Here is a 26,627-nt window from a genome sequence, read left to right as displayed (position 1 = left end):
TGCAATAGAATATGTGCAGTAATACCTCAAATTTCAGCACTTCAGATAGCTACCATTTATGGATACCTGTGATATTGATTATCTGAATACAGGTTGCACAAATATGGTAATCATAAGATAATCCTGATAGGTATTCCCAAAGTTTTGAGAAAGTTGCAAACTTGCTGGGTACATTAGGAAGCACTTGGAATTTTTTAGGTGTCCAATTTATATCACATTTATCTATAGAGAATCAACTTATAATAAAGTCCATCCAACACATTTGCTCCTTATGCAGATAAAATACCCAAAGTGTTTTGTTCCCTCACTACTGCTATATAAAACAAAAAGGAGTTCCTTTAACACAAGTACCAATGAGGGAAACAAGGAATCATTAACTGTACTGTGATGGAGTTTGCTCCTATGTCTTGAACTGACAGCTTCTTCAGCAGTAGGCAACGATGCTAAATGCTGATAGAATTTGTGTTATGTGTAGAGGAAATTGCTAGTAACACATGAATATCATCTTCCTGTAACAAGTTTGCTTCAAGAGAATGTGGACAAAGTATGTAACCTGTCTATTGTCATCTAGCTACCCACTATGGGTGTACCTACATGACTGACTAGGGTGCTACAAAGAAAGAAGAACTGGGATTAATATTATGCAATCTATTATGATTCTAGGATTGTATCCACAACATGTATTTAGTGGCAGTAAAATTCAGATCAGTTACTGCTCCTAGGTGTGCACCACATACACACAGAATCACATCTTGCAACTACAACATTGGTTGCTAGTTGAAGACTCAAAGGGTAGATGTAAGTCAAATTCACTCCAGTATCTCACTAAATTGCAGGTAAGATGCTACGATCATACTTTCAGTTATTCAGCTATAGGCCCATAAAGATGATGTTAATTTTACTGAGGCAGCTGGATTACTGCTTGCTTTATTTGTAAAATAATTTTAAAAGTTATGTAATACCCAGACTTAACTATTACCTCTATTTTGTGCAATAAACCTGTCCTATTAAAGGGAGAAATGCCATCTAAGTGTGCATATTTCTTTACCTTCACCGGACCATGGTCTCAGCAGCTGATTTATACTAGATACCTAATCTCAGGTGACTATACTTAGATAAACTCCATATAAACAACTTGTCTAAGATTTCTCAACAAGACAAAGTAAACTGTGTTAACTCCAAATACTTTATTCCTAAAGTATTTTAATTAATGTTTCTATGAAAGAGTTGATTCTTTTCATCGAGATTCTAAAACTTCACCAGAGTGCTTACATGCTTGGAAATACATAACCTCTGTTCTTCTTTGTGCATATTTAAATGTAAAAGGAGGAAGCTGCAGTTTGAAAAAAAAAAGAAAAAAAGGAACACCTACATATAATGGACTTGCACATTAAGTATGCTCATTCACATGGAAGTGATAACAATTTATTGCTTACCTAAATGAAAGGTAAATCTGAATGGTTTTGAGAATTATTTTTATGTACTGTTCAAGAAATAGGTATTTAAAATGAATTATAAATGCAACAGACATTAGTGTTACCAACTCTGTAAGTAACAAACTAAATAATTTAGTATTGTCAATCTATTTTGATTTTTATAGTCTTACCTTTTGCAATGCAACTGTTATTCCTCTCCTTATAATTTTTCTCACATATGCATTTGTATGACCCTTTAATATTATTGCAGTGTTGGGAACAAGCACCGAACACCATACACTCATTGACATCTATGAGGAAAAAAAATGGAATTTATGTATCTGTAGTTTAATACACTATTACTTAACATGTTCTGAACATCATAAAACAATGCAGAAAACCAAAATGAACTCATAAGCATTTTTATTTGCAATAGTATTAGGAAACCTTTTTCTGCCATTATCCCTGACATCATTCCCACTGCAATCAATGTATTTCAAAAAAATTATTTTTGTATCATTTCTCTGTCCTTCTTCTACCACCCTATTAACATTGGAACTTGAAATCAACTTTGAGAATGAAAATGTCTGTTACAATTTTTTCCAACATAGCTATCTCCTTCAAAGTAAAAACTACATGATCACCTATTATTGGAAAACCTTGTGTGTATACCTTTTTTCTTGAAAGCCAAATAATGAAGCTTTCATATGCAATCATCTATTCACTTTGACAGTCCCACTGAAGTCATCTGCACTTTTTCTGTAAGTTACTGCTCACTAGAAAGAAAATGAATTCACATTCCATTCATCAGGAAGGTTCTTTGAAAGGTAGACTTTATTTGATCTTTCTGATCAACTCTTTGTAATAACTAGGTCTGTTTTCAGGTCAGTGTGACACCATGTATATTAAGACTGACTTTTCTAAGGTATTTTACTTTCAACCTATTAATTTACATTTTGACTTTCAGTTTTATAGGTCTTTGGTCTTTTTTGGCACCTCAAAATTCTCTCATATACCTAGTCTATGCCAATTGAAATTGCTTAGTTAAATATTCTACTAGATCTTAAATCATCCGTTTACACATCAAATTATAAAATCATTCAAGGCTCTGACCTGGACCTTTTGACTTTCACAGCTGACATTAATCTTTGATAACCTCTCCAGGTAAAATGCATAAATCTATTTCCACTACATCCTCCTTTCAGTTATCTTGATTTCCTAATCCCATAGCTACGAAGTTTTTACTCTGAGAAAAAAATGTGTGTGATATGTAGCTCCTTCTCTAACATAAAAAATTGACTACCCAGACAACTTTTAATACTTTACAGCAAGGAGTGATGGAAAAGGTCTGTACCTTCACATTGTCTGTTCCTCTGGTTTCTCTGAAATCCAGGTTTACACCGACAAAATAGGGATGTCTCTGTTTGATTACAGTATGCATCATCTCCACAAGGATTCACATTATCCTCACATGTATATTCAGTGACACCTAAACATAAACAAAAACATCTTAAAAATGCTAATAGATTTCTTTAAACTGCTAAAAAATGACATCTAAAAGAAGAACAACAAAAAGCCTGGCAAACTTATTTTTGATTCTGTTAAAATAGCATCATGTTAAATTTTAAACAAATGTATGACACTACAGTATTTACCTATATATGCATGTAGATACTATTTAATTAATATTTTTTCTTTCAGAAGATGAATTTAATACTCTAAAATATTCTCCCTGCAGATGTGAAATAAAATGCAATCAACTTAAACCTGAACTACCTCAAAAACTCAAGAACTACTCTAAAAAATACCACAATTTGAATTGCTATAAATTCTGCCTTGCTCTTATGGTATGTCAAACAATGAACATTACATTATTTTGTTAATTTTTTTTGCTTTCTTTGTATTATATTTTAAACAAAATACTGAGTATATCTGCTTACATACAGATGCTATCTTCATATTATGTTTCTGTTTTGTTGAGAGGTTCTGCATGGAAGACAGTCTCATTTTATTATTTCTTTTCTGCTACAATCATGAAAACGTAGCTTGTCAATCAAACTCACTCATTTTGCAGTCTTGCTCATCCGAACCATCTCCACAGTCATCAAACCAATCGCACTGTAGCTCCATTGGAATACATTTCTTATCATTACAAGTGAACTCATCTTTTTTACAAGGTCTTGCTTTATATGTGATTTTATCTACATAATTACAAATGAACAGTAACAAAAATCAGTCAGTATGTAGAATATTTACATTATTTACACATACAAATAGGAATGACCCTGAACCATTAAGCAACTGGGAATTATTTAAAACTCAATTTCTTCCATTTTTAAATTCTGGTCTATTAACCTCCAGTTAAGTTTAATGAAAGACAAGCAGACTTCTGTAATACAGTTTGCAGTCAAGCTATTTTCTTTGATCTGAATGTCTTGAAAGGTAATATCACTTACTGCAGTGATCTTCATCTGAGTTATCACCACAGTCATCAACCTCATTGCAAATCTGTTCAGGTCGCAGACAAACCCTGTTGTTTCTACATCTGTATGGCCTTGTGGGAGGGCATGGAAACTTTACTGTATTAAAACAAACAAAGAAAATCAGCTAGTACCCAGCCAGTACTCTTAAACCTTCTTTAATGCCCGCCTATCAATGCAAAAAGCAAGCATAGAAACAAAGTGGTACAACTTGACATACTAAAGAATGAATTTTTCATGTGATAAGACCAATAATATTTATTTCTAAGAACCATTAAATGCAACATAAATAAAACAAAGGAGGTAGGAAATTTAATGATGTTCCACATTTCAATGTAGAATTAACTTTTTCCCGTCTGTGCATTTGCTACAAAAAAAAAAAAAAAAAAAAAGATTTTTCACAAATTTATCTGAAATTATACTAGCAGCAGTAACAAAGGAAAACTACATTAAACTGGATATGCTCACCAACTATTTGCATCAATGAACGCATAGATTATCTGTTTTTAAAGTAAATTATAGCTGTAAAGTTAAGTATAGCTGTAAAGAATATTCTCAACAGTGGTTTTGTTAAAAACCTGCCTGAATTCGTTATGAATACACTGTGTAAAACCTAAGAAGCATTTTTTCTTAGAACTCTGCGAATTTTAATTTTACATTAGGGTAAAACTTCTGCATGTGTATAGATCAGGTGTCATAAAGTGATGCTATATTCTTTGACAAGCAGTTTTTGATAGTAGAGAAAGTCTACTATCTAAGAGATGATGCATTTTGTTTTATGCATTTTCACATTTTTTGCTGTTTCTAAAGCTTTGCAATCTTAGAATTCTTTTAATAGAGTATATATTACATAAAGCCATTTGTGTGCAGTGTAATAATGTACCTGGAGAAATGTCTATTACAAAACTGTTGTTCTCAGAAAAAGCAGGTATATATCTACCAGATAAATGTAACTAACAAAGACACAAAAATAACTAGGTTATTATTTGAGGTCTTCTCTGTAATTTCAAATGAAGTAAAGAATGTGAACAAGTTTTCACTGGCATAGGTAACAATATAATAAGAACTTTGCATTTATAGAATATTATTCTGCTTGTATATTTATTTCAAGCTAATCTTTTAAAAGCCAAATGAGAAAAGCTTAGAACTGTACGTCCTTTCATGGATGTTTCATATTGTTTCTAAATTGCTTACTTGCTTTACTAAATAAAAAGCACTGAAAAATTTGGTGTCATACCGCACATTTCAGCAACTTCATCAGAGTTATCTCCACAGTCATCCTCTCCATCACAGACCCAAAAGTGTAGTTTGCAGAGAGAATTGTTGCACAAAAATTCATCAGCTCTACATATATTTCCCCCTGGAAGGATGGACAGACGACAGGAAGAAAAACAGGAAAGCAGAAAGATAAAAGAAAGTCAGTACAGCTATTTACCACATACTATCCCCAGTGAACGAAACATACAGCATAACTAAATGAATCAAATCTCAAATGAAATGGTTGAAGAGACAGAGAAAAATACTCATTTAAAAATCTGTTCTTTAAGCAAGCACTTCTTTCCCTTTCTGCTAGCTAGGAATTTGCTCTTTGGCCTAATCCTCTAATTGGCCTGGCAGTTACCAAGGAACGGCATTAAAAACTCACTAGCTAGACATGTTCCCCTTGCATTTAGCCAGGAGACACTTAAACTATCTTTCCGTCTAAAGCTTCCTTTGGTGAAGCTGCCTTTCAGATAAGAAATGGTTGGGTACATCTCTATTTTGTGCTATCAGAGAATGGAATAAACCAGAACAACACAGAAATAAGGTCCCATCTGTGGAAGGCCACTTCAGCTTTATTTCCTATGAATGTTGGATGCTATACCTATTCCTGCTCGCAGTCTCCCTTAAGCACATCATCTTCAGAAGGGACAAAGTGATTGCAATCCCTTCTCCATGAGCTAGCATTTTTTTCTTCTCCTGAGGTGCACTTGGCTTAATCAAGCTATTAATGGCCCCACCAATCCACTGTAAGAGAAGACCTGGCCATACTGGGAGAGACAGACAGACTAGATAACCTCTTCCTTTCTGTAATTTCTGTCCTCATTAGGATTTTTCTTGAGCACAGAATGCATCAAGAATAAATTCTTTCATGCAATTTCAGTATTGGCTGAAATATCTCAAAAAACTGAATGGGTGAGAGAAAATGTTTAAAGATAGAATGTTCAAGCTTTAAAAAATGGGTTTAAGTTTGGTTCAATTTTAATATCTATAGCAGTAAGAAAGCATTTTTTTGTCAAAATTATGACTAGATTTTACCGCTGAATTAAGTTATGCCTACTTCTTGAAAGTCATTTTCTATAGAATATACTTTTCCAGTATGGATTCTCAAAGTTTTCTGAGAGGAGTACAGCATAAGAGAAATGAAGCTGTGCACCTGCAGAGGAGGAAACACTAAAATTTTACATGATAGCACCAGAACTCTCACTATGGCTTAGCTCAATGCATTAAACACATTCCAATAATTAGATCAAGCTCCAGCAGCTTTTACTTATTCATTCAGTGCCCTGCTCACAACCCCACTGACACCAATAAAAGGCTTTCTTTCAGCATAAAAGGTTCAAAACAGGTTTACATTTTTTCCAGAAAATTAATCTACATCAAATACCCATCATGCAATAGGATGTAATGTTCACATTACATTATTGAATATGATTCACTCCCATTGCAAATATAACTTAAGAGCATTAAGAGAAATATTAAATTATTTATTATTCTTAGAGGACAAATATATACAATTCAAATATATACAGTTCAGTTATTTCAAATATTCAAATTCAATGTATACAATTCAAATGTTCAAATATATACAATTCAAATATTTAATTGAAATATTCCCATTAGAGGAAAAATCTATACAATTCAAAATGGAAAGACATAAATATAAATAAAATCACAATCACCTTAAAACTGTAATGCTAGTTGTACATTAAGGTTTTAAAAGGCTAATTTTGAAAAAAATGCATACTACATACACTACAAATAAATACTACAAGGATTGTTTTAGAATGCTTTAGAATAAAACTCCACTTGTGTTTGCTGTATTTCCAATGAGGAAAAATTAGGTTTTTTAAGTACCAGTGAGATAAACTGGCATTTGTTCTATGTGATTGCTCTGTCTGTCATAATTTTTTTATAGAATAGATTTCTGTAACAAAAACCATAATTGTAACATAAATACAAAGTATTATAGCAATAACCAACTAGACAAAAGATTTCTTATTATATGATAAGCAATTTGTATTTCACAGAAGTGCCATTATACCATCCAAAGAATAATGTGGGCTTCAGATAAAATGAAAGTGTTACTACTTATTTACACTTTGTTGGTTTTAAAGAGATACAGTCTAGGTATTTTAAAAGGCAGTTTTGAAGGACACTATAAGTTGTCTCCTAAACTTTTAAAACGTCATTGATTTTTTCAATATTCTTACAATGATTCAGTCTTCAATGCTTCCAAATGTGGTGTTTTTCCTTTTATACATAAACATCTTTGCAACATTCTTCCAGCTTTTCTCATTTTCTGGTCTCTTTTTCAAACCTAAAATCATCCCATATAACTTCTCTTTTTTCGTAGTTGTAAGTACGGTTTAATAGATTTAGGAAAAATAATGGAGGGGATATTTTACTCAGCAGTTGCTTGTCTCTTCTCTGATTATTATTACCTATCACTGCACTGCATTATGCTTTTGAAGTCACAGGTTTGCAGATGACTAATCCACAGAGTGAGACTCACTTGAAAAAAATAAGGACTACTAGATGTAAGATCATTAATCTAGGGAAAATAAAAGCTGTCAGAATGCTGAGAAAAATTTTGCTTTTTTGAAAATTTGCTTTAATTTGTTTGATGGAGAATTTCTCTGTCAGAATTACTGAATTACTACACCTACTAAGAATCTTAGGCAGCAATACAGTGCTACTCCCTGGTAGATGAAGCAATGCTCAGTTAAAAAAAAAATCAGATATTAAAAATTTTTGCATGGTCTAACGCTCAGGAGGAATACAATGGTTACTTCTTTAATGATGTTTAATTGCAATACATACAGATGCATGTAGGTATGTATATGTATATATTTATGCATGTTTGCATATGTATGTAAATATATAATGTATGCACAATTGAAAAAGTCTTATTAGACCAGGATTTGTGAATATTCAGCAAATATCAGAATTAGATTACTAGATATATTTCCCAAAAGCATATCTGGAAGCTTGGCCATAAGCATGAAAGTTTGAGAACAAGGTTTAGCTTCATTTGAACCAACTTATGCTATGGGCTCAGTTTTGCTCTGTGAGGAGAAAGAGCATTCAATATGTGATCTTGTAAGTTCTGGTTAGATGAAAAATTTCATCTCCACAGAAGCAGATAGAAAACTGGGTCTTAAACTTATTTATTTAGCAATTTGTCATTAAATTCATGGTTTTGTAAATTATTGCTACCTATAAAATTATTGTAAATTAACAGGACTTATATGCTTTCAGTAATAACACATAACCCTCTTTTGGTCCTTGGGAAAGGTAAAGCAAAGAAGGAGAAATGAGTTGTCAGTTACAAACAATATGAGTTTTGTTTCTTCATCCAGCTATTTACAAAACTCAATACTGTCTTTGTCAAAAGAAGTCACAGGGCCTTCATTTCATCACTCACAACCCTTGAGGTATCCCTAACTTATGATGTGTTTTAATACAAAAAAACAGTAAAGTAAGCCTTTTAAAGAAAAGTGTGTCTCGCCTTGCTCACAGTTTTCTTCATCGCTGCCATCCACACAGTCCTGGATTCCATCACACAGCCATCGGATAGGGATACAGTGGGCCTTATTTTTGCATCGAAACTGATCTTCTTTACATTCCGTTACACAATCCATCTGTGTGAATACACGTGTGAACTAAATATCAATTAGCAATAACAATAACAACATACAGACCAACACAACATAATTTACTGGTACTGTTTCATTACCCAGCTATTTAATGCAATGTAGTTGTCCTTTCCTAGGGACAGTGTAATTTAAATAGTTACCAAACTCCAAGTGAATTGTAATCATGTTATGTATGTTCTCATATTATTTCCGTATGTTGCCTAGTATTAGCAATGAAAACAATGGCTAGGTTTACATTTCTGAAGTCATCTGCCCCAAAAGAAACAACCCTGGACAGGAGGCCAGCTCGTGCAAACTGGCTCACACTCATGTAGATCAGGACTGAATCCTCCAGAGAGGTCTGTCTTCACCTGCACAGTGTAGCATTTGGCTCAGACTCTAAATGGCATCTCTATGGCTTGGAGAAATTACTATTGCTTCTGGCCTTTTTTTCTGGAGGTCATTCACCAAGCTGGTGTTTTTTTAAAAAAAAAAGATACCAAACATACTACCTGTGGGAAGAGCATGGCATGAAGGCCCATGGAGAGTGCAGGGCCTGCTAGGATTATGTTAGGGGACTCTAGAGAACAGAGGGAGCCAAATGTGACACAAACTTGTCCACAGAGCCAATAGAGAGCAGCCGCTGCAGCAACCACCCTGAAACCACACTCAGGTTTGGACTTAGAGGAAATGAACCAGGTCTCTCCAGGATATGGCTATTGAGCAAACAAACATAATGCAGTGTAAACTGCCAGGGAACCAGGGTCATAAGGCTATGTCATTTGACGGTATTAAATGGATGCAAAAATAAATCTTTGACCTTTTATTTATTTACAGTTCCTAAGCTCATCAAAAAACTTAATGTCAAATAGCACAAAAAATTCAATAGCAGTTTGTCAGTTACCTCATCAGATCCATCGGCACAGTCATACTCTCCATTACATTTCAAAGATGCCGAAATACAGCCTCCACTTGCACATACATACTCAGTTGAAGAACACGTTGGAGATGCTAATTACAAACACACATTTTAGCATTAAGAAAAAGACAATTTATAAATAAGTTGCTTTATAATTTAATGCTTTCATCTGGCTAAATATAGTGAGTAAACATCTATTTGCAGCTTACAAGAATTACAAATACAACTAAATTTTTATCAAAACTGAACTGTCTTGCCCTAAGTAAATTATACAATGATAGTGAAAGGATATTTGTTTTTTATGGTGAACAAATTTCTTTTCCTGTTTCCCTTATGCTTGGTAACAGTGTTAACTACAAACATGCATATATTGACATGAGCATAAAAAAGTGCATGTTTAAAATATAAACCCCAAAGTTACATAAATGCTTGTAATTAAATAATCTTCATTTATATGACACCATGGTTTTGGCAATTATACATTATTACAATAAAATTAATACATATTAATCATAGTTTCATTTAAAGTATAGATAGCATTTTTTTTGCACTAGAAATCAGTGGAGTTTTCCATAAAATTCCCTCAGCTTCAGTGATCTATACATAGCTTGCAAGAAAGCTGGCAAAATTCATGCAAATACAAAGTGGTGCATTTTCCAAAAAGGTAAAAAGGAAATAAAATAGTAACAACAAAAATGGTAATAAGCTAAAGAAAACTTTTGCATGAGGACTGATAAAAATGGACCATGGAGCAAAAAATCCCCAGTGACAATTCAGTAACATGCCAAAAATTACTCCTCCTGTCAGGGGAGGAATTTGGTAAGCTAGATATACATTCCTGAATTCTATTTCAATATAATTAAAGTATCATTCCCTACAACAAACCTTACAATGCATGGCTGTACATAAGTAGGTTTTTCAAAACATGAGTAGATAGGCACAAATTCAAATGAATGAGGAATATCAGATTTCTTTGTATTCCTTGCTACTCGTAGTGCGCAAGTTATCTTGGTTTGTTGACTTGCTTTCTCTTTGTTTCACTCTGTTCTATTCCTTGTTTCATTCATTCATACGAAACTATTCTCAGCATTATTTAAACGATACCTGGTTCACAATTTTTCTCATCATCCCCAAGCTTACAGTCTTCATGACCATCACATTTCCATTTTGCTGATATGCACTGACCATTGGAACACTGGAATTGATCTCTTGAACAGCCTGTTTCACAATATCTCTGTTACAATAAGAAAAAGTGAAATAAATAAATAAAATATGAGATCAAGAGTTTAATGTAAATGTTGGTAAATATACAGCTAATTAGAGAAGTTAGAGCCCAGAACTTGCCACATTATGAAATACTTTAACAACTTGTGATATAAAATGCATTTGTGTATATGTATTTGTGTATATGATCAACATGGCTTGCACCCTCTAGGTAGGTGGTAAACACCTGAGGTGCAGCATTCGCAGGAAAGAAGGAACAAAAGAAAGAGGAAAGAACAGAAAAATAGCAAAGCAAATATTCAGTGAGCTTCTGCCGCACAAACAACAGGCCCTACATTGTTTTCTCAAAAAAAAAAAAAAAAAAAAAAAAAAAAAAAAAAAAAAAAAAAAGAAAAAGACAAACAGCCCTGCCCCCTAAATTAGACAATTTTTGAGGTATAAACTAATGGTTCCCCAAATATCCAGAATGGGAAGACGCTTTGCTCATTGACAAGGGACAAAAAGATACAGTTAGACTACTGGCAAACATGACTCATTTTATTTGCATGTTCTCTTTTAAGGATAAATAATTCTATAGGTTTAGTTTTGATTTAGCAAAGACATTTTTATATATGGTTTCATGGGTAGAATTCTGTAACTGCTTCTTAAAATATTCATATAGGGGAAATATAATGCTACCAGTTTTCTAGAGAATTTTTTTTCCTGGAAGCAGCCTACCTCATCTGAGCCATCTGCACAGTCATAGTCTCCATCACACCAGAATCTTGCTGAAACACAGTCTCCATTTGCACAGAGCAAGTCTTTCAAAGTGCACGTCTGAGGCTCTGAATAAAGAAAAGAAAAAGTAACAACCCTAGGCTTATTAGCATTTCCATGTAACGTTTTTACAGATATAAAAATCCCCAAATCAATGAATGATTATAAAAAAGTCAAAATCAGTAACTGTCAAATATCTTAAGGATTTTTATACTGTAGGATTTTATTTCATAACATTTTATAACTGAATTTCATCTTTATTTATAATAAAACAGTCATGCAAATACCTTCGCTTCTCCCAAACTTCTTTTGAAAACTGTCATGCTGGATACACAAATGTTATTTATTTTAATAAGCTTCTGACTAGAAATTAAACTTATTTTGCACCTGATAATAAGGGATGTAAGTAGCAGTAAACAGATCTCTGATTCTGAGTCATATAACGGTATACCTCTTATCTCACACCTTTTTACACATGCTTATGGGAAGAATTAGCTACCCCTGTGCTAAATGTTCAGAGGAACAGTGTTGGCATGGTAAATGGAGGGCCTAAAAAACAAGATTTGGAGTTTCCAGAAAAGTAATTCAGTTTTCCAGAAAATAACTATGGGAGAAAGCATAAGAATAATCCACTGACTTAAATACTGACAAAATGGTTAGAGATTTAACAGAGCAAGAATACAGTGAGTTGCAAAAGCCAACAGACAGTATAATTTCAGGAAAAAAAAAAACAAAAAAACAAAAAAAACCCACTACTGTCAACCTGTTAGAAAACACAGGAAAAGAAGGACTAAAGGTAAGGCCAAGGATGGAATTTCAAGTTGTTTCCAGGAAACCAAAAGGGAGATGCTAGATAAAAGGGAATCTAAGGAGCTTACAGATGGGAAGGATACAGTAACAGCTGGAACGTAAGTCAGATATTTTGTGATAAATTAAAACTTTCTTCTCTTCTGTGAAAGGAAATGAAACACAGTAGGGAGGTCTGAAGTCATTACAAAAGGTGTACACTGAAGTGGAAGAGTAGACACGAAGTTAATTCAAGGTATAGGGAAAGCAAACAGGAGAAGCAGGCTGAGGAGAGCAATGGAGAAGGTGGGATTGGTTGTTTCAGACTATTGCTTCCCTACTTGCACAAGCCCTGCATTTTTGCTGCTGCTGCCAGCACAAGAGAGGAAAGAGGGATCAGTGGGGGAGAGTCTCCCAGCAGACCATCATATCCCTTCCTCCTCAGGGAGAGGGCCAGTACCAAAGGCATTGGAGAGAATGAAGACAGGGGCTGGACTTTGGACCACTGGATTAAATTAGGATACAGTAGTAGTAGTGGCTGAGCAGAATTTAGGCAAGTCTCTATGAGATTTAGACTTTGACAGTCATAGAGTTATGTAAGAGTAGGACTGAAAAGGCAAACAAGGGTTATTTGAGCGGATCTTTCCATCACAGCAAACACTGAAATATGTAAAAATTGTAAAATCAAGTATAAGGATTATTTGGCAGGACCTTTTCAACAGAGAGATAGGAAGAATTCAGGCAAATGGCAAACAATTCAGTGACGAAGCCAGTCACAGTGTGACTAAAGCGTAGTGAAAAAGGAGAGACTGAGAGCAGACTGTGGCAACAGATGCTAATGGATCAGGTACATCCAGCAAAGAGTTCTTTAGCTGGTTATGGAAGACAGAAGCATGGATGCTTTTAAAGAAGATAACCCAGTGAGCAGAGAAAGCAAATGCCACACTAAAAGCTCCTCATAAAGAATTTGGTGAATACCAGCATGAGAACTTACCAGAGGTGAGTTGCACAGATCTATAGTAAAGTAGAACTTAGGGTTTTTTTAGTTAGAATATTTCGATCTATAGAAATAAAAAACTGTATCAAGAAAGGAGCAGTTTTCATGAACATTTTGAGTTTTCTTTTTTTATATAAACTTCAGAAAAAAAAGTCAAAATATGCCCATTTGAGAGTTTTTAGAGGAATTTCATTTTTCAGGCAGGCGCACATTTTCTTTTTAAAGTTGCAAGAAAGGCGTAATAAAGGCAGATCTACAGCAATTGCATCAGTCCTCCAGCAATGCTATTTTCAAGCAAATCAAAGGTTAGCATTTGTATGGATTCTTCAGATTATATACATACTTCCATTAATTTTTTCTAAGAAAAAGCTCATTGTATAAATGTTTGCAAATCATTGACATTTGATTCCTTTTGTTCTCAACAGGCCATGAAGAGGAGCTTGAAAATATGATAAATTATGTAAAGGAAATAATTTGTGGAAAAAGTAATTCACATGCAAATAAACATTTGTCATGTTTCTATATTGATTTGCAAAATATAAGCAAATACTATTTCTATACTACTAATGAATTATTTATAAACAGAGATTTGATTCTAGAAAAATGCACACAATGAAGTAACTTCTCATCTCTCTGTCTGCAAGAAATATTTCTGCTGCTGGAATACAACTCTGTGATTTACATATGAACACAGTAGAGTACTTTCCCATCAGTGCTCATACCGTTATTGAATGGAATAAGTATTAATAGACCTCTGTATACCCAATAAAGGACGGCATCTTTCAGCTTCAATTTTATAAAAACACCCAAACTCCTTCCTGAGGAGGCATTTTGGAACGATTAGAAAGAATTTTATTTGAAACACAGCACACTAAAATGTGAAAGAAGATCATTTTAAGTCTGAAAATATTCTGTACAGCCAACAGACAGATTTGTCATCAACTTAAATGGTAGCAAGAACAGGTCTCATGGGAAACATTTAAAATCATTTCACATTTGAGGTTCAATTTTGCATTTAATGAGCATATATATTGCAATATGTCATGAATTGGAAGGATTTTGTTACGATATTATGATCCATGCACTTTTATACTTTTTTTAAAAAGTATCTGAGGTACAAACTTATACTGTACTTTTTACCTGTGTTTGTACTTTTTCTGTATGTTTGCTCTTACTCAGAATTCTATGTCTTGTAACAGCTGTTACAAAGCCAACTTAAAAAAATTTGTACAAAACAAGAAGGTGCAACTCATGCAGAAAAACAAATAGCAGCACAAAAATGGGATAGGAATGCTTTAGCCAAAATGAATTAGTGTACATCGACTTCTTGGTTCATCTCAGCATCTGGCAGCAGACCACACAGAGGAATTAAGGCACATACATAGGACACACTTTTTTCCTAAGCATCAAAGAATCAGATATAGAATATCTCTAGTAAATCACCAGAATATACTGTTGGATACATACTTTATGGAGAGAGTAATTAAGATACCTAGCAAGGAAGAGCCATCAAATTAAGCAAATAGGACCCAAGTTCAAAACAAAAGGCAATGCTTATTCATGCAATGGATAGTTACTGTTGTAATTGATAATCACTTTACAAAAAGGATAGTAAAGATGCAAAAAGGTATCCAGGGCTCAGGAAACTCAGAAAAGGAGATCTATTGAGTGTTACTATATATACAAATCATTTAGATATATAAATCATACCGGGATAAGGAAATTCTATGAGCTAAAAACAATCAAAAGCTGAAAGAGTACTCAGAAGAAATGTCATGCTTGCAAGGTTCTCACTCTATTCTAGGCACTGGCCTCTCCTGGGAAGAGGACAGCGTGCTATATGCACCCTTGGTCTGAACTAATATGTTGCCATATGGCATCAGATCTGATAGTGTAGTGATGATGTAGTAAGCTGTGTTTACAGTACGCAAGACCTTACTCTCTGAACTGAAAGGCCTAATTTTACAGAGAATAAAAATGACAAAGGTATATGAATCAAAGTCTCACTTTGTGAACAGATGGTTCTGCCCCACCACAAGTCAGAAATGTCACTGAGGATACTGTCTGCGTGAGTGTTCAACAGATCTACTACTAGATAGTGATGTCGAAGTTGAAACCTTGCAATGAGCCAAGCCAGAGTACTCAGCATGATGCATTCACATTACATCAGAGAAACAGTGTTATCATGACAAAATGGAATGGGAGGCAAAAACAAAGAAACCCTTCCTTATAATTCTCCATTAAAATACAGCTAAAAATTATAACCTGGAGCCTCCTGCAGAATGGATGACTGCAAGCACAAGGTAAGTAACTGTAGTAGTTCTTTTCTCCATATATTGAAAGTGGCATTGAATGCAGACTTTTTCTTTTGCAATAACCTTATTTACCATTGTATTTAACTAAAACAAAGTTACTAAAACAAAGACAACACTTGTTCTTTGTTAGTCTAGGCATACAACCAGTAGATGCACATAAAAGAAGAAATCTTTGGTACACATCACCTTGTCATAGCAAAGCAGTATACTTGCCTTTGCCTAGTGCTTTCAGAAAACTAAATACCACACGCTGTCATAGCTGCACCAAGTCAGCTGACCAGAAGAGTCTTAAGCAATGTAAAGGATGCAGAGAATTTACATGCACTACCCACTCAAGACCTACTGTTATACATGAAAATGGCTTACCAGATGACATTATGAGACTTCCAGCTTAGTTTCTTTCAATATGTTAAAGATGTTTTCACTTAAGCATTAAATAATTGCTCATTCTCAATGCATTTGGAATACAAACATATCCCAGGCCAAAATTAACTAATTTGTTTTCTTGAGAACTTGTAAGAGCTACAAAACAGCCTTGAGAAGATTCTCTAGTAACACTAATATTCCTACATTGATTGCATTCATGTTTTGGTACACTACTACTCATTTTTCTTCAATTTTTACAGTAGATTTTTTCTTAAATTATGTCATTTAAAGCATTACTGATGCTTTCTTTAGATGGTCAAATAAGATAGTTATTATTATCTAATTCTCCATTTTTAAAAGCACCCTGAAAGACAAAATACTATTTTTGCCCAAATTCATTTAAAAAATTCAAACAAACTCAAAAAGCAACCCCCCCCCAAGATATTAACTAACTGAAAAGAATTAGAAATGTTTTCCACTTTGTTTAGTGCTTACTCAAAATGGACCTTTAACCTTCCTAATAATAACTCTCACTTATTTGGGAGAGAGTCCAAATGACAGTTGGCAGCCTTCATTAGGTTTACTGTTTTAAAAAGGTCTTCCAAAATTGAGTAAATTCACCAGAAAATTCAACTGCTGTGTAGTGGTATTTATAGACAGCTAGGCAAGGGGAGAGGTCCCATTAGCACTGCTCTCTTCAGCGCAGTCTCTGCTCCCATGTGTTCCTTGTCTAGCCTCCCCATCACACGACTCTCTAATCTCTTCCTGGAGCTGCTGCTATCAGACTGCTTCTGATACAAAATCCTTGAAGGGGGTATGATTTTCTCCAGTAACTTCTGTCAGCTTTAGAAGGAGCACAACACATTTGCATTCAGCTTTATAAGCATTAGACAGAAAGTCCAAGACAGTAAAAAGTAAACTAAGAAGGATGGTTCTGACTATAGACTATAAGACAAATACAGTTGAAGAACAATGAAGTTTGGTGATGCTATGCTGGAAACAGTCATACTAAAAAAACCCTCAGGCATAACCAACAATTTGTATTATACCAGTATTAATTTTTCACATCCATTGATATTTTCTAATTTGCAATCTGTTTCTCTCCTGATGATTTCACCATAATGCTGTATTATTCAACAAATTCATTTTGCATTCTTGAGAAACCACCCATTTTCTGATACAGTTTCCTGACAAGCCCTTTGAAAATTCATGTATGCCGTAAACAGCTTATCTTAATATGCAGTGCAATATATTTTGTCAAATGCTTGTGTGTTCTAATTTCATTTATATTTGTTTCATTACACTTTATAAGTGACCAGACAGCATATAAAGAATTTTATAAATCTTTTTCAAACAACTGAACAATACTATGTATTTTCCCAATGCTTCAAGATATTAAATTTTACAACAGCTGCGTCACCCTATTGTACTTAATTTAGACAGCAGAATAAGGGATTCAACAGTTAGGAAGTAAAGTATGCATTTGACAAGCAGAAGAAAACCAAAAATACTGAAAATCAAACACAAATTACAATTAACTACTACTCTGTTTAATGTTTACGTGTGGTAAGTTTTGTTCTGAGAGTTTAAACAAGGGTCTTGTTTGATGTACAGGCGATGTCTGGGTACTCTCAACTCACTAATTCCAGCCATTATGATAAACTATTGATTTCTTTATCTGTAAGTCTAGAAAGCAGCCAAGAACTGAACGGATAACTTAATAATTGATGTGAATGCAAAGATGGCAAGCTTAATAAATCAAAAACAAAGATAGATTGCTCCTTTGTAATTTGAGCATTTTTAATCACATTATATTGTGTTAATAATGAAATTTAGGGAAAAAAACTATTAATCCTAGTTTATAAATAAACCCTGATTCACACATGACAAATTTCAAAGAAGATGCTTGATACTTATTTTGCAAATACTAGGAACATTTTGAGGTGGTGGATTTTTTTAATCTTCAGATTTTTAAAAAAGATCTAGTCATGTGGCTTAACACTGCTATAGCTGAACAATGTCTTGTTCTGTGATTTTTATGTCAACATAAAATAATTTCATACTCTTTATAAATGGAAATGGAAAAATCTCACAGGCACTAATAATCAATTCAAAAAAAAAAAGTATCTCACAAAGCTAAGCAAACTTGTGTGTCAAAAAACCCCCTAAGGTATAACTGTAAATGGCTTTGAATGACTGAAAGTCACATGACATTTTCTGCTTTAGATTAAATCCTTTCATATGGTAACTGTGCTACCAGGAATATCTGTAACTTCCATCATTTTCAAAGGTAGATAGTGATTAAAAGATAGGCATACAAGTCCACTTTAACTTTTCAAGCAAAATGACCTAGTCTTCAGAACATCCCGAGTACCTGTGGATACCATGCCTTGGATAGGAGAAAGGGGTAGACAGCACTTGCTTGGTGTAAGAATGCCTAACATTATTGATTCTAGGCTACTTCCTCAGGAAATAAATATATATACATTCATATAGATACATACATACATAATATGTGTGTATACACACACACACACACACACACACACACACACACACACACACACACACACACATATCCAGGATGATTGAAGATTTTCTACAAAAAAATAATAATTTCCTGGATTTCTAACAATTGTGAGATGAAGAAAATCATTAAGAATTTGTCATTTCTTCTTGAGAAGCAGATTTAAATTAACACATTGAAAGTGATATTACAGAGATATATTAGGCATTGAGGTTGCTCATGGGTAGGGGAGAACTAGGTGAATAGAGCTACTTTCAGTAACAAGGTCTACTTTTTTATATGATTAAGCACTTTGAAAGTAGACTTCCCAAGATACAAACTACTCAAATCATCTAAGAAATACACAGAATATAACGGGCAGATAGTGTTTGATAAAACACTACTGTTGGCAAGTGTTTATCCCCTAAGGCAACACTGAACAGGTTTTATGGCTCGTATCTAGAGATAAGAAATATGACATTTAAGAGAGAGTATTGCAAATACAGGCAACTAACTCTGATGATACTTTATTATATATTCTGAATTTGTAAGGTCATTGAGGAGTCATAGGTTGGGCATTCTTGCATAGCTCTTTCATACAGAATTACAACTCTTTATGAGAATGAATAAAATTGGAGGATTGGAGCAACAGGCATTTGGAGCATAGACATAAAATTGGAACAACAGACATTTTAAATTCTGATCAACTGATTTTCAACTTATCAGATGGCTTTCTATAAAAACGTGTTTGTGCAGTTCACCAGTATTAAGTAGTTTCCTCCTACATGTTGCTAAACTGATTCTACACCTTATAACACACACTTAGGCAAAAGTTACTTACTACAGTTTTCTTCATCGGAATTATCACCGCAGTCATTCTGGCTGTCACACCTCCAGTGATCTGGAATACAGTTGTTGTTTTTGCACTGGAATTCGTGAGGCCCACAAGTTTTTTTATCTGTAATTAAGATGACTATCATTTACATCATTGCAGACAGAGAGTCAAAACTGCAAAGACTGCTACTGCACAGTGACAGGAGAATATTGCAAGGTATATTTCAGGAGCAACCATAAAACAAAATGTTATTTTCAGAAATAAATAATTAATTCAACTAATCACATTCTTTAAAATCCTATTGAATCCTTCATACCAAAAGAGATATGCTCATAAATCATATGATAATAGCCAGAATGTGCATTTTGAAAGCACAAAAAATAAGGCAAAACTGTAGTGTGTTTTAAATTGATAAATAAGTTAAAGGATGGTAAGAGACTTAAACATTTAAAACAGACTGTAAAATCTGTCATAATAACTTACCATTTACAGTAAAGTGTGAAATTCAAAAGTGATACACAAATTAGCTTGAGGAGAGGTTAGCATAATTTACTGAATCTCAAAACACCACACTGACTTGTCTTGAATTTTACTGTAAAATTGCTTTACGAAAGACCAGATCACAGTAAGCAACAAGAGTGATTATAAAAAATATACAAAATATGTATTTTCCAATAGCTATGATGGTATGCAAAAATGTAAGACTAATCATACCTAACAGAAAACTTTGCATTTTGATTTATATTTTTATCAGTCATTAGAGACTGAAGGTTTACTTATACAAAGTAAAACTTTGTAAGACAAATAAATCTAAACTGAGGTTAATTTTCTTCATATAGTACATTCTCATTGAGCTTTCTGGTGTACACAACAGTACTGTAGGCAAAGCCTTTTGAGGATGCATGAGCACTCTGAACTCCTCCAGTAGGAAGGAGCTGACTCTGTTTATTTGTATTTTTTATTTTCTATATAATTCCTTCAGGTTCGAAGAAGCGAGATGAAATGAAGTAAATTAAAAAGATATCACTGACATATTGTCACTGAAAAAAGCACACCTAAAATAAGTTTGCTTTATAAAAGCCTCAATGACATATTTAAAATTACATGTCACTCTGATGATATTTCAATAGAAATTTCTTAACTTTCCATTAGGCTATTTCATAGCGTGTCAGTTCAGACTTCATATTGCTATCAGGCCACTTGGTGAGTTCTAATAAGTGACAGAAAGAAGGAGGACTGAAACACTAGCTTGAATCAACCTGCTTTCTCTGCCTGTGAAATAGAAAGGAGCATGTGATGAATTTATAGATACTAGATTCAATGCTATGGCCCAAACTGCTGCTTTTCTTGTTTTTGTTTAAGACGTGGTTCTGGAACTAGAGTAAATCAAACCAATTTTTGAATAGCAAGTAAGTGAAGGTAAACAGTGTCCTAACTCAGTTCTGCAAACTCCAAAATTTGGTAATTATAGTACTGCCTTTTGCATTTGTTCTCCATTTTAATTTAGATGCAGTCAATATTCCTGCCTCTTCAGATTTCAGTTTACCATAATCCCTACATAAGCCTGCCTTATAACCATGATGTGTCAAATACTTTAACTGGCAAGCACTTAAAGAACATTTAACATTACATATTATAAACAAACAAACAAAGACACTCTTCTAATTTGTTTCTGTATCTTTGTGAAAGCCCAAGTTTCAAACCAGGAATCTATCCTATACTTATAATGCTTCCAGTAAAATCTATAGTCCTGAATTAAATATACTTGCCCACAAAATGCATCTTGAAGACTAATCACAGATTACATTCTATTTCAGCTACCTGCCAGGATGCGGAAAACATACAATATATCTTTTCGTATTCTCCATACAGAATTCTCCAGTTCTCAGGGATGCTAAATCCACTTTCTGGGCTTGCCTTTTTCAAAATTTACTTTTATTTTATTTTTTAATCAAACACACAAAAATAATTATTTCTTTATGCAAAATATTTTGATGCTTGGAAGGCTCTTTTTTCTTCACTTCAGATATCTTAAAGCTTTATTTTTCCCTTGGGATGATACTGATCTCTCACAGCAGCTTACAGTTGACCATGTTTGCTATAAGTCATATTTGCTTGTCTTGGATTTTTTTCTTCATGCAAATCAGAGCCCAGGAAAACATTAGGATAGTAGAACTAAGATAAAACAAAGAAGAAGATTTTAGGGAGTTGAGTAACAAAAACCTGATCTCTCAGAAAGATACATTCACTGGACTCAAAAGAAAAAGTGTGGCACCTCATTTTTCGAATGGTTGAACCCTGAAACGCAGAAAGAGACACACGCACGTTTTGTCATTTTATATGTCTTAAACACTGAAACTGCTTTCTGTTTTTCTTAAAATGAAGCTGCCTTAAAATGGGAAGTTTTAGGTAAGAATGATATGAAGTGAAAGTAGTAAATTATGGCTACTCCATTTTCACATTTCTCTGTTCAAATTACCACCATTAAGAGATCAGTGGGTCTACTGTCACAGACAAAGCACTTTTTTCAGATATTTGTGCAGCTGCCTGAGGTTGGGGTATATCTTTTGCGCAGTCATATCTAATATTTCCTTTCACAAATATTTCTAAATGAGCAAGAAGAAAAAAAATAGGATGAAGGCTTGCATATAAAAATAAAAGAAAACACCCAAACCCGAAAGATTGTATTTACACATTTAAAACATTTTGATTCTAATTCCAATCCCAGTGAAGTAAAACCACAACTTTGGCACTAATTGCACTGGACTGCAGATTTTGGATTTTAATTCCGTGGGTTTTTTTGTGTGTGTATGAGGGTATGTGTGTGTGTGTTTGTGCGCACATGCGTGCACGTGTGGACACCTAAAAGACAGAATCTAAAATGGAAGAAAACCTTGCTTTTGATCAAGGATCAGCTAGTTGTTCAAGGGCCTGGCAGGCTGTCACTGATACTGGATACAGGAAGTTCTTAGGTTGCTGAAGAAAGTTTAAGTTTATATAATTCATCCTTCAAAAATCTCATGGAATATATTCATCATCATCATAAAAAAAACACTTTAACTCTTTAGGCTAAAAATAAAATTAATGTTAAAAAAGAAAAACATGAGGAAGCAGAACACAATCACACTAGTACTGATGCATTGTGCTAATATCTTAAATACATATAAACCTTTAAAGCAGACTATAACCATTTTCCAAGACTAAATATCGCTTTCTTCATATTCTGATCAAAACAGCTTTTTGTGATGTAAAGCATTAAAATTGTGAGTAAGGATTAAGACGACTAACTGGTTCTTTTAATTGTCTGGACAGAGAATAAATTAACTTGGCCTACTATTCTGAAAAAACACCATATACTTGTTAATAAGCATAAATTTTCTAATGTTGTTTTAATCATCTGAGTCAGAAACTAACCACAGAAGACTGAATACATTCAGAATACACTAAAAAATTAACTGAATACAGTATCTCCAATAATATACAGTACTAAATGCTGACTAAGCAAAATATATCACTGTGAAGCATTTAAGCAAAAAAGAAATTGCCCTTTATACTAGAAGTTTTGCACTGCAGGCATCTTCAGAATGAACTATAAACTATTACAAGTTAGTATTACTGCCAACATATGCAGATCTTTATTATATGCAGATTGTAACTTTATAATTTAACGTTACCAACATTTGTTCAAAAAATAGTCACCTTTAAAATTAAAAAAAAAGTAGAGACCAAAACTTGTTCTAAGTTCATTTTAACATATTTGAAATGCTAAAATTAAGGAAAACTTGTTTAAAATATGAATAAAGCATCCCATGCTTGTAAAGGCTTAGTTGGTATATAAGTATACAAAATCACGAGTGGCATGGAGATTGTAAACAACAATATATTGTTCACTCCCCTCCAATACAAAAACTAAGGGGCATTATATGCAGCTAACAGATGCAAAATAAAAAGGGAGGTGGCTTTTCATATACTGTGTAATTAAGCTTTGGAACTCCTTGTTACAGGATGTCGTAGAAGTTTTATAAAGACACTAGGAAAGACTGAAATCCATCAGGCCTTACTGAGTACAGACACACATTTGGCTCATGTTATCTGAGTCACAAATTGTCAGATGCTGGAAGAGTATCCTGGGGAAGAATTGTTTTAGGTCTGCTTTGGTCCCAAACTCTTCCCTAGATACTAGCCTTTATTCACTACCAGAGACAGAGTAATGGGCAAGGTGACTCTTTGACATACAGCAGCATAACCAGTTGCATATATTATGACTAAAAAGAAATATTTAAACTGGGACTACATGCACTGCATCTCTACGCTATTTAATCACCAGGGTAGTTTGGGCATTATTCTATCTAATGGTTAAAATGATCAATTACAGTGAATTACATTTTTTTCCCTTTTCGGTATTAGTTATATTTCTTTTTCTCTTTCTTTCAAATGTCTTCATGCCCTATCAATTGGGCTTGTGTAGTTTACTCCAAAATATCACTCCACAAACTCTGTATCTTGGAATGCTGTCCAAATTAGCAGGGAAAAAACAAAACAAAAGAAGGAAATGGCATCTCAGAGACTGAGGTGATAGGGCCAGTATAGGAGAAAGAACCTATTCAGTGGATCAGGTGGTGAGCAGTGCTGAGGTAGTCCTAGCATAGCCCAGAACAGGACAGAAACAGTCTTTATGGCATAGGTTCTTCTCCTCTAAGCTTTGCATTCACTATTCCTTCAAACCAGATGGTTTCTTCGAGTGTAACTTCTCTCCAGCTGATGTGATCAAAAAAGATGCCCCTTCTCAGAAATTCAAACAATGGTCTCATATTTCCAGTGCTGAGAAAGAGTTTCAACTTCCTAGACATATTACACAGGTCTGACATTTTCATTCCGGTGCTGGTATCGAATGCTTGAAATAAATCCATGGAAATTTTGCTGTCTCTTGGTGCTTTGTTCTTGATTGCAGCCTACAGTTCTGTTACTTTGTCGTCCCAGTGGTAGCATAAATTTGTCCTGACCCATGCATTTCAGCAAACCCATTATTCACATCTGCCTGAATAATGCTGAGAGCTGTGAATATTCTGTGCACTTGTGTTTCCTGTTCTTTTCCACCTCAGAGTATTTTTCCTTCTTTCCTTTTATAGACTAGACCTGTCTTGGAATTCCGCAAAAGGTTTTCATCACTTGGTGATTTTGCGTTGACATCAATTTCCAGTAATTTTCCAACTATGTCAGTACTGATCCATTTACTTTGATTATCTGTAATCCATTTCCAGATTGAATATTTGTATTTTTTTCTTTCATTTACAACCAAAAAGCTGGCTTAGTACTTTTCAGCAATGCAAGCAAAGAATAAGAAAGCTACTACTAAGCAGCGTGATCTTTTGTTTTCCAAGTGATTTGCTGAATAGCATACGAGGCATATACAGGATCATATCACAGACAGATGAATGTGGAAACTTCTTAGATGTTTTCAACTTTGTATGACTACTGTCTTAATAAAAGAATTTTAACTGTTTCTGTAGAAATATAATCAATTAATCTGTTTTGTCAATAAGAAATATACTAAAACCTGTAGCTACAGTTGTGAACGAAAAATGAATCTTCAAAAAAGCAATGAAAAAGATTCTTGGATTCCAAGCTAGTACTTTTGCTCTAAAAAATCTGCCTCGGTAGAGTAGGAGACTGTGATTCTGGATATTGTATAAAACCTAACAGAACTGAGGGCTTGGTTTGACAGTTTCACAATTATTTCCTTGATGTCATCTGTTGAGGATCTACCTTCTCAAACTGTCAGGGTTAAGCACAAAAGTTTCATAAGCATCAGAAGTTCTTGGAGAAGTCCTATGGGGTTGCAGAGTTTGTGGAGTGGTATATTATGGCGTGTTACTCACTCAGAAGTAAAAGCTGGTCATGTCAAGTTGGAATCTGCACTGGACCCTTCTGCCCAGCTAGTGTTAACTAACATCAGCATCTGCCTTGAAGATGTTTCTGTTGATAAAATTTAAATCAACTTCATGCTGGACTTAAGGCTCTTGATTCTGAGTCAATTTCTCTGTATATTTCAAAGCCCTATAGTTGTTGTGAGGTGGATTAATTCATTAGTTACAAAATGATTTTGCTACATTGTGTATCTTCCATCTCTAAAATAAAAAGGCAATACACATCTAATGAAATTATAAAGCAGATTACAGCAAATTATTACATTTTTCCTATTTATTAACTACAGTAGCAACAAGGTATGCAGAAAAAATTAATGGAAACTGGGTAATTCTGTAAGAAAAACCAAGAATGTCACTATATTCCAGATGAGATACTCATTTATAGATCCTGCCAATAATGTAGTTGTATAATATAAAGTGTATATATACACCATATATAAAGATTGCAACTAAACAAGAACTGTATGAGCCAGATAAGGCTATCATATTATATAGGTACTATCACATACTGAAAGAAGATATATTAAATGGAATCATTTTTATTAAAATAGTAAAAGGAAATAATGTCAAGCTACGGTAGGAGATTCAAAACTAAACCAAAATAAAAACTCAGCTCAAACAAAACATCTTGAAAGATGCTGGCGTAGAAAATACTAGATTTTAATCTATTTTTGCAGTTAACCTTTCAACCTACACTGCATTGCTCTTTCATTTATATGACCGCTGTCACACTCACCACAGTTAGCTTCATCTGATCCATCAGCACAATCTGGGTCTTCATCGCATACCCACAGTTTAGAAATGCAGTGTTTTGTAGTTTTACACTGGAAATGGTCTGGAGAACAACTGTTTTCTGCTTTAAAGGAAAGGATTCCAAATTAAAACTAGAAATTTCTGATAATAATCAAAATATTTGTTTTAAAGTAAAAGAATAAATTTTTAAGGATCCAAAATTCAGAAATACGGTATCTCTGACTTCTAGCATCATTTAAGTAACACATGTAAGAAAACAGCATTCAGTTTTTTTTTTTTTATAATTTTGCCTTCTATTTACACAGTGTTTATATATTATACATAATAGTACACTCTAAATTTAAAAAACAGGTTCTGTTGTGATACTCTCTTAACAACAAACAAACAGACTTAACATTAACACGATCAAAGCACTTTGTTTTAAGGCATTCAGATTATTCCCTCCCAAAA

General features: G+C 33.8%; 1 protein-coding gene across 1 annotated transcript in view; it reads right to left on the bottom strand.

Moving 5' to 3' along the window:
• LRP1B (LDL receptor related protein 1B) overlaps nucleotides 1–26,627 on the bottom strand; it is a 750,266-nt gene that overhangs the window by 63,540 nt on the left and 660,099 nt on the right. The window contains exons 66-76 of the mRNA XM_064515494.1: nucleotides 26,161–26,280; nucleotides 19,504–19,620; nucleotides 11,654–11,760; nucleotides 10,817–10,946; nucleotides 9,698–9,804; nucleotides 8,667–8,799; nucleotides 5,133–5,255; nucleotides 3,872–3,994; nucleotides 3,479–3,616; nucleotides 2,770–2,904; nucleotides 1,607–1,726 (exon numbers count right to left, since the gene is read on the bottom strand). Of these exons, the coding sequence (XP_064371564.1) occupies nucleotides 1,607–1,726; nucleotides 2,770–2,904; nucleotides 3,479–3,616; nucleotides 3,872–3,994; nucleotides 5,133–5,255; nucleotides 8,667–8,799; nucleotides 9,698–9,804; nucleotides 10,817–10,946; nucleotides 11,654–11,760; nucleotides 19,504–19,620; nucleotides 26,161–26,280 (1,353 nt within the window). The remainder of the gene's footprint in view (nucleotides 1–1,606; nucleotides 1,727–2,769; nucleotides 2,905–3,478; nucleotides 3,617–3,871; nucleotides 3,995–5,132; nucleotides 5,256–8,666; nucleotides 8,800–9,697; nucleotides 9,805–10,816; nucleotides 10,947–11,653; nucleotides 11,761–19,503; nucleotides 19,621–26,160; nucleotides 26,281–26,627) is intronic.

This window comes from Dromaius novaehollandiae, chromosome 7 (genome assembly GCF_036370855.1).
Source record: "Dromaius novaehollandiae isolate bDroNov1 chromosome 7, bDroNov1.hap1, whole genome shotgun sequence".
NCBI classification, from domain to species: Eukaryota; Metazoa; Chordata; class Aves; order Casuariiformes; family Dromaiidae; genus Dromaius; species Dromaius novaehollandiae.
The sequence above is the reverse complement of the archived record's forward strand: the minus strand, read 5'-3'. Positions and strand labels throughout refer to the sequence as shown.